This window comes from Ochotona princeps, chromosome 16 (assembly GCF_030435755.1).
Source record: "Ochotona princeps isolate mOchPri1 chromosome 16, mOchPri1.hap1, whole genome shotgun sequence".
NCBI lineage: Eukaryota > Metazoa > Chordata > Mammalia > Lagomorpha > Ochotonidae > Ochotona > Ochotona princeps.
Genome location: NC_080847.1, coordinates 48,255,369 through 48,264,393, shown reverse-complemented (window position 1 = coordinate 48,264,393; position 9,025 = coordinate 48,255,369). Strand labels below are relative to the sequence as shown.

The 9,025-nt window shown below is 41.9% G+C and overlaps 1 protein-coding gene across 4 annotated transcripts in view; it reads right to left on the bottom strand.

Annotated features, from left to right (window-relative positions):
* Positions 1–1,908: 1,908 nt before the first annotated feature.
* LOC118757710 (zinc finger protein 14 homolog) overlaps positions 1,909–9,025 on the bottom strand; it is a 67,706-nt gene continuing 60,589 nt past the window's right edge. For 2 of the 4 annotated variants that reach the window (XM_058674404.1, XM_036492738.2), the window contains 3 exons: positions 7,705–7,831; positions 5,683–5,781; positions 1,909–3,277 (listed from right to left, as the gene is read on the bottom strand). In XM_058674404.1, coding sequence (XP_058530387.1) covers positions 1,911–3,277; positions 5,683–5,781; positions 7,705–7,831 — 1,593 coding nt within the window. In that variant the 3' untranslated portion in view covers positions 1,909–1,910. Of the gene's footprint in view, positions 3,278–5,682; positions 5,782–7,704; positions 7,832–8,024; positions 8,169–9,025 lie in introns of those variants that run through there. The other 2 variants (XM_058674405.1, XM_058674406.1) reach the window with 2 other exon arrangements.

The following is a 9,025-nucleotide window of genomic DNA, read 5'->3' as shown; positions in this document are numbered from 1 at the left end:
ATTTGCCTCATCTCAAAAATGTCTTGACATTTTGTTGCCATCAACTCCATGGCAACAAAATGCCACATATTTAAGTCTCTTTCATTCTGTTAATGGTAGCCTTTCCTTTTATTTCATGCCACTTATTTAAAAAATCAGAAAGCTTTTCATAGTCTGGCTCTTCTGCTTCCATGTTAAGCCACTTGCGTTGTCCACCTAGGTTTCACTCTTGGTTTTAAACCACTGGGTTTAAAGACGTCTTCAGTTGTTTATCTGGGTAGTAAGAGTTCATAGGCACTGGTTCACTGTATTGCATTATATCAGTCCGCAGATACCGTCTCAAAGGATTCAGATGGCCAGCTTGATAAGTCCACTATGCAATTTTTAATATAAAATCTCCATGTATCTATGCATTGAGTTATTTTCTTGGCCATTAGTTTCATTCTTTCTGCACTTACTGGTTAGACTTTTAAAAGAACTGAATTTGAATTAGATGAATTTGGAGTGACCCTCACATTATGGTTCATATAGAAAATGGAAAATAAATGCTCATTTTCTCCCCTGTTGACTTCAAGAACGATGAGTTGGTGCCCTATTGTCTTCTAACCACATCATGCTGCCATAAAGAAATAAATCAGTAAGCAACTACTGGGGTCATGTCAAAGCACCCAAATCAAGCAACTCTAACAGGTCAAAGAGCAGGCATTTTTTAGTTCCACAAAGTATACTGATAGTAATGGAATGATTTATTTTAGTCTTAAAACACAGAAGTACACATATATGCACATGCTTGTATGCAAAGAAATTAATTTTCCAAATGGTTAGTTTATGTCATCATTTTGAAGCATGTTTTTTAAATTAATCTTGAAATAGACAACAGGGATTGTAGTCATTTGTTTTATAAATTATGAAAATATCATTCCATACTTCTGAATCTTTAACATTTACAGTCAAGAACCTCATACTCATGAAACTTCATTTCTTCAGCATGAAATTTCTGATGCAAATAAAGAAATTCTTGTATTCACTATAATCTCTCATATCTTCTTACTTGGAATAAATTTGTTTAATAAGTGCTGAGGTAACAGGAGACATTTTTACATTTATTACTCCTTTCATTTGAATACTGATTAATTATAAATAATATTTACAGAATATATGCCTTATGATTGTTATTCTGCCAACTATTCAACACTCTGAATACTATTAAATGGTCCTTCACGCTGATGCCACACTGACCTCCAATGGTTCCCGTCTCCTGCTAGTCACTAGTAATTTACTTCTAACCAGCAGAACACAGCAAGGGTGATGTGGTGATATTTCTAGGAGTTGAGAACCCAAGATTGCCAGCTCGTCTTGTATGTTTTGATGAAGCAAGTAGCCATGTTGAACACATCGCTGTGGCAAGAAACCAGCCAGTATTTAGCCAACAGCCAGACAGAAACGGGATCTCAGTGCAATGATTCTTAATGAAACGGATTCAGGCTACAAGTGCATGGCTCCTTCTCCGGCACAGCCGTCAGGGCAGACCCCTGACCCAGTTAATTCTGGCACAGATTGGAACCCACAATAACTCTGAGATAATGTGTATTATTTTAAACTACTAAGTTTGTGATAATAATATAAATAAGTACTGTAATCACCATTTTACCAGTGAGCAAAATGAGGCATAAAAGTTTAATATCTTGTCCAAAATCTGGTAATGAAGTACTAAAACGCAGATAATAACAGATAAGGCTAACCATTTCCCCACATTCATTCTTCTCTCAAAAGGAATTTGCTGAAGATAAAAAAAAAATTAAAAGGTGACAGAAGTTTCCAAAGCCACAGATTCTAACATAAAATTATGCTTGGTTGTGAGCACGGAATGTTTTCAAGAATGAATTTTCTGATGCTTGGACACATAATGCGTATCTGAAGGTTTCTGTCTGCTAACTTCCGCTATGAATCTTCTGATGCTGAGTAAGGTGTGAATGCTGTCTGAATGCCTTCTTGCATTCCTTACATTTGTAGGGTTTCTCACCAGTGTGAATCCTCTGATGCTGAGTAAGAAATGAGTAAAGTCTAAAAGCCTTTCCACATTCCTTACACGCGTAAGGTTTTTCACCAGTGTGAATACTCTGGTGCTGAGTAAGCTGTGAGAGCAATCGGAAGGGTTTTCTACACTCCTTACATTCATAAGGTTTCTCACCAGTGTGAATACTTTGGTGTTGAGTCAGTTGGGACAGCAGTCTAAAAGCCTTCCCACATTCTTCGCACTCATAAGGTCGCTCACCAATGTGAATGCTCTGGTGTGAAATAAGTTGGGAGTAACTACTAAATGTCTTCCAGCACTCCACACATTCATAGGGTTTCTCACGAGTATGTATTCTCTGATGCCGAACAAGTTGCTGTCTTAATCTGAACGTCTTTCCACACTCCTTGCACTCATAGGGTTTCTCACCGGTATGGATACTCTGGTGGACAGTGAGCTGCTGACATATTCTAAAAGCCTTACCACATTCCTTACATGTGTAAGGTTTCTCGCCAAAATGAATTTTCTGATGCACTCTAAGATCTGGACCACATACAAAGGCTTTCCCACACTCCTTACATTCGTAGAGCTTCTCAGCGGTGTGAAGCCTCTGGTGGCGAGTGAGGTGGGTGCACTGTCTGAAGGTCTTCCCACAGTCCTTGCATTCATAGGGTTTCTCACCAGTGTGAATCCTCTGATGTCGAGCCAGCTGCTGGTGGACCCTGAAGGCCTTCCCACACTCCTTGCATTCGTAAGGTTTCTCCCCAGTATGAAGTCTCTGATGCTGAGTGAGCTCTTGGAGGACTGTAAAGGCCTTCCCACACTCCTTACAGTCATAGGGTTTCTCCCCAGTGTGAAGTTTATGATGTCGAATAAGGTGTGCACGCTGCCTAAAGGCCTGCCCGCACTCCTTACATGTGTAAGGCTTCTCACCAGTATGAATTCTCAAGTGTTGACTAAGAGTTGAACGACGAATAAAGGTTTTCCTACATTCCTTACATTCATATATTTTTTCTCCATTATGAATTACCTGATAGTCAGCAAGAATATTTGGCTTTTTGTAAGAGGCCATTTTTTCAGAGGGAATGTTTCCTTGCTCAAAATAAGTGTTCTTTGGCTCCTTTTCCTCTTCAATTTTGCTTTTGCATTTCCAATCATCTCTAAAAACCAAGCCCTGGAGGCCACAGCTTTTGATTTTTTCAATTACCTCCCACTGGAATGAATATATTTCATAAATATCCTTTTCTGGTGATAAAGTGCTGGTCCCACATCTGGACTCCACACCTAAAAACAAAAACAAAAAAACAATGTCTTCCTACTCCAAAAAAAACTTCCGAGAAAAGACACTTGAAATATTGCCGATCAAGAGAATTATAGGCCCAGAGCGGTAGCCTAACAGCTAAAGCTCTCGCCTTACATATGGCCGGGAGCTCATATGGACACTTGTTCTAATCCCAGTGGCCTCACTTTGCATCCGGCTCCCTGCTTGTTGTCTGGGAAAGCAGTCAAGGGCAGCCCTAAACCTTGAGATCCTTCACCCACATGGAGATCCGGAAGAGGCTCCTGGCTTCGGACCAGCATAGCTCTGGCTATTGCAGCCTCCTAGGGAATGAGTAAGTGGATGGAAGATCTTCCTATCTGTCTCTCCTCTCTATATCTGACTTTCCAATAAAAATAAATCTTAAAAAAAAAAAAAAAAAACAAGTGAATTCTTAGACCTCTGCAACACAGGCTTCTCTGGTGAAACCATGATCTACAAAATTACAAGGCAGAAACAACCAAGTTCACGGGAGAAACAGGGACTGAGCAAGCACACAGCGCTAGGCAACTTGACTTTCAGTGTGCTCATTAATGTAGCTGCTGATAATCCACGGGATAAACTGAAAGGCAGCTCACTTCGATGAAGGCTGCTTCACGGATATTTAAATGCACATAAATAAAGCAGAAACTCTGGATCTCAGTGTTAACCCATTACAAATAAAAACAAGCCCCCAACAGGGACAGGCTTGACGGCTCCACTGGCCAATCCTCTGCCGGTAGTGCCAGCATTCCATGTGGGCACCGGTTCGTATCCCACCTGCTCCACTTTCTTCCAGATCACCGCTTAAGGCCTCTGAAAGCAGCGGAAGATGGCCCAAGCCCTTGAGCCCCTGCACCCAGGCAGGAGACCAAGAAGCTGCTTAGGATTACAATTGCAACTGCACTATTTATAAAACTGGTATCTTTATAACACTAAGTCTTCCCCTCCTAAAAATCACCTCTCCATTTAGATTCTTCTTGGCAACATTTCATCATCTTCAGCATTATTTTATGTGTTTTTTCAAACTTATTCCTTAAAACTTCATGCTTTAGGGAGTTTTTTTTCAAAGATTTATTTATTCTTATTGGAAAGTCAGACATACAGAGAGACACTGTGGATATGAATGTGTCTGTGTATACCTTCTTAGCTTATGGTGCAAGACCTACACAGTATCCTCAGTAAGTCAGCTGAGAAGTGTTCCTTCCTTTCTGAAAGAATATTGCATAATATTGTAGCTATACTCATAAATGTTTAACAGAACACATGAATGAAATAAACTATACTTGACATTTTCTTTGGGAACAGATTTCTGATAAGGAGTACAGTTACTACATAACTCATTTTCTTTTTTATATTGTGTTATTCTGGCACACTGAATTTTTCAAGAAAATTTTCCATTGAATTTGTCAACTTTACTGGCACAAAGTTATTTTTAGCATTCTTGTTCTTGTTGTTTTTTTTTTTTTTTTTTTTTTTTTACCTTTACTTGAAAGGCAAAATTCTTACAACCTCTGGTTTACTCCCCAAATGCCTGTAGCAACCAGATGTGAGCCACGCCAAAACCAACCTCCTGCCTCCTGGCTTTGGATCAGCTCAACTCTGGCCAGTGCAGCCACTCCGGGAGCGAACCAGCAAGTGGAGGATCTGTTTCTCCTTCGCTCTGTAAATCTGCCTTTCCAACAAAAATGAATGAATCCGTAAACACACACACACACAACTTTCACCTTTATCACCTTTTCCTATTGCATTTTTTTTTACTTTATTTGATGATGAATGTAAAGACATTCATCATCATCACTTTTATCTTCTATAGAAAACCATTCCTTTGGGCCTGGTGTGGCCTAGCGGCTGAAGTCCTCACCTTGAACTGGCCGGAATCCCATATGGGCACTGGTTCTAATCCTGGCAGCCCTACTTCCCATCCAGCTCCCTGCTTGTGGCCTGGGAAGGCAGTCGAGGACAGCCCAAAGCCTTGGGACCCTGCACCGGCGTGGGAACCTGGAGGAAGTTCCTGGCTCCTGGCTCCGGATCAGCACAGTACCGGCCGTTGCAGTCAGTTGTGGAGTGAAATCATCGGACGGAAGATCTTTCTGTCTCTCCTTCTCTCTGTATATCTGACTTTGCAATAAAAATAAGTCTTTAAACAAATTCTTTTGTGTGAATCAGGAAACAGGAGGATAAGATAGTATGTAATAATAAAAGTTAATAGGACGTTTCCTTTAGTCCAAGCTTAAGAGTTAACTTAGGTTCAAGTTTCAGCCTTTTGCTACAAAACCCATAGGCTTTTGAAGACAGATCCCCAGTAATATTTCTAGGGCACGCCCCCATAGTAGCCAGCCAAGGCACCTGTAGTACTGAATTCCTCATTGCCTGCTCAGGCCTTACTTACCAGGGCAGTAGTTTCTTTTCCCGTCCCTAAAAACCATTCCAGGTTCCTTTCCTTCATCCAACAAAGTAATCAAATTTGGATTAGAAACGGCGGGTCCAGCTGAAAAGAAAAACATGACATTAAATTATAAATTTAGATGAACTGAATCCTGATTTTATAATTTAGAGGTCAAAACTGTCTGCTGTAGAGACTAGGACCAAAACAACATGGAGGGAAGTGAGCAGCACTTGTATCCGGCAAGGCCACCAGGTATTCAAGAACAGGCCTTAACTTATCTAAACTCATAACGTTTCTGTTGAGAGGCAATACCGTGAAGTTCAGCACACACTCCTTCAGACTGTCTGCCTTCCAATTACGCCTCTGTGGCTGTGCTCCCTAAGCAAATCCTTCCTTTAAGCACCTAAGGATTCTCATCTGAAACCAGGAGAACTGTTAACTTTGTCAGAGTTGCTGTGAGAATTATATAATGTACAATGCTTAGAAGAGTATTTTAGCACAAATATGATAGATCTATATACACAAAATAAGAGTGCCATCTTTTTTAAGATTTATTTATTTTTATTGCAAAGTCAGACATACAGAGGAAGAGAGAGAGAGGAAGATCTTCCGTCCGATGATTCACTCCCCAAGTGACTGGCTGATGCTGAGCTGATCCGAAGCCAGGAGTCAGGAACCTCTTCCAGGTGTCTCACGCGGATGCAGGGTCCCAAGGCTTTGGGCCATCCTCCACTGCTTTCCCAGGCCACAAGCAGGGAGCTGGATGGGAAGTGGAGCTGCCAGGATTAGAACCGGCACCCATATGGGATCCTGGCATGTTCAAGGTGAGGACTTTAGCTGCCAGGCCACGCCACCGGGCCTAAAAGAGTGCTATCTTTAATAATATTTTCTTTTGATGTCTTTTTTTGGGGGGAAAGTGAATAGTACGCTAATCCTCATATCCTTGGTAGGATATTCACTCAATGTCAAATGTAAGGTTCTTAGATTTTACCTGTCACAGACAGAAATGAATCTGTCTCTTACAGGAAACAGTGTTGCCGACCCACGTTCTGATTTAAATGTTGTTGAATCAACTAACATTACATATGTTCTACAGGTCCCTTGGTTGTGTTGTTTCATTGTTGTTTTATTTAGAGACAGAGCTCACCCATACATTGGTCTACTGCTGATACGGTTAGAATGGTTAGGGCTGGGCTGGAGCCAGGAACTCAATCCATGTAGTCTACATGGGCAGCAGGAACCAACTACCTGGGCCATCAGTGTTATCTCTGAAGGTCTGCATTGGTAGGAAGTGGGATGTCCCACATCTAAACCCTCCGATGTGCTGTGCCAAATGACTCCTCTTCCCTTTGACCGGCTTTAAAGCAGCTCACAACCCGTCTCGCTTCAGGAGGACTCAAAAGGATCATGCAGCATCTGTGTCGACTCTAAGCTCAAACTGCATATGAAATCTAGTTCCTTGAACGACGCTTCTGCCATCTTCAAACACAGCAATTTAAATAACGAGCAGATCAGCAATTAAAGAGCCGGAAGGGAGCCCCGGCGCGATAGAATAGTGGTTAAAGTCCTTGCCTTCCACAAACCAAGATCCCATATGGGCACCGGTTCTAATCCCGGCAGCTCCACTTCCCATCCAGCTCCCTGCTTGTGGCCTGGGAAAGCAGTCAAGGACGGCCCAAAGCCTCGGGACTCTGTACCTGCGTGGAAAACCAGGAAGAGCTCCTGGCTCCTGGCTTCGGATCGGCACAGCACCAGCCATTGCAGCCACTTGGGGAGTAAACCATCAGATGGAAGATCTTCCTGTCTGTCTCTCCTCCTCTCTGTATATCCACCTTTCCAATAAAAATAAATAAATTAAAAAAAAAAAAGCCTGAAGGAAGTATGTTAAGACTCGCCATACTGGCAAGGTTTTGTTTCCCATAGAATTAAATGGAAAGGTTTATTTCAAACCTTTTACCTAGTTTTCCAAAAATATAGTCATGAAACTGACAGAGATAGTTAGTTACCACTTAAGGCAAATCTTACCCAGTGAGATGAAGTTGCTATAGTTCTCCCACATCACATCCCTGTACAAGTCCCTCTGAGCAGAGTCCAGGAATTCCCATTCTTCTTGTGAGAAATTTATGGCCACGTCCCTGAATGTCACTGGCCCCTAAAACACAAATTCGGTATCAACTGGGATCGCATGGCAGACACTGGATCACAAAGCGTGCCAATATTTAATAGCAGGGGACAGTAAGAAAATTAGCAACACTGCAGCAGACTGCCTAGGGATACTGTAGAGTTGTATGTTGCAGATAAGATCAAACTTTTATTCAAACATATCTGGAAATGAATAAAATTACCTAAAGAGGGGCTGGCGCTGTGGCACAGTGGGTTAAGCCATCTTTGACTCAAGCAATCCATATGAGTATCATTTCAAGCCCCAGCTGCTCCAATTCCAATGTAATTCCCTACTGGTTCACCTGGAAAAGCAGCGGAGGATTGCTGGGTACATGGGTCCCTGCTTCCCACAGGGGAGACCTGGAGGAAGCTCCAGGCGTCTGTCTGTGGCCTGGCACACCCTCAGCCATCATCACAGTTATCTGGGGAGGTAAAGCAGCAGATGGAAGATACATCTCTGTCTCTCCTTCTCTCTGTAACTCTGCTTTTCAAATAAATAAAAAATAAATCTTTAAAACGTTTTTGAAGGAAACAGTGCACATAAAGTATCTTCATATTAGGGGATCACATGATAAATTCTTTCACTCATCTTCTGTTTGCTGGTTCATCCTCTCAACTGGCTGTGACAGCCACGGCTGGGCGAGGCCCAAGCCAGGAGCCAGGAACGCGTGTCAGAGACCCAGCTACTTTACCCACCATCTGCAAAAAGCTAGAATCAGGAGTGGGACCAGGACACAGACCCAAGAACTCCAATATGAGAGGTGGCACCCCAAGCTGCATCTCAATTATGCTAAATATGCTTAATAATGCTAAATGCTTGCCCAATCCATCATAAAGTCTTAAGAAATTTGAGATCTTTCAACTCGTTTCCCTTTAATGATCATAATTAAAGGACCAGTAAAAATTTCTCTAATGAAATTACAAAAAACTCATGTCATACAGGGCTACTCAGAGTCACACTCAGAATCACAGGGAACAAGCAGGGGCAAATTGTGAAATAAATAAATAAAAATAAATAAATCTTAAAAAAAAACAATAATGCGGTCGTTTGAATAATTTCCAAGGTAAGAAAGGAGACAAAGATCACTTGCTCCTGGTAAAGGCCAGGATGGAGTACACTGTTAGCTGAGGGAGGGACCGGCCTTTCCCTAGTGCCGAGAGAGCTGCGGGCATCTCTGCTGAG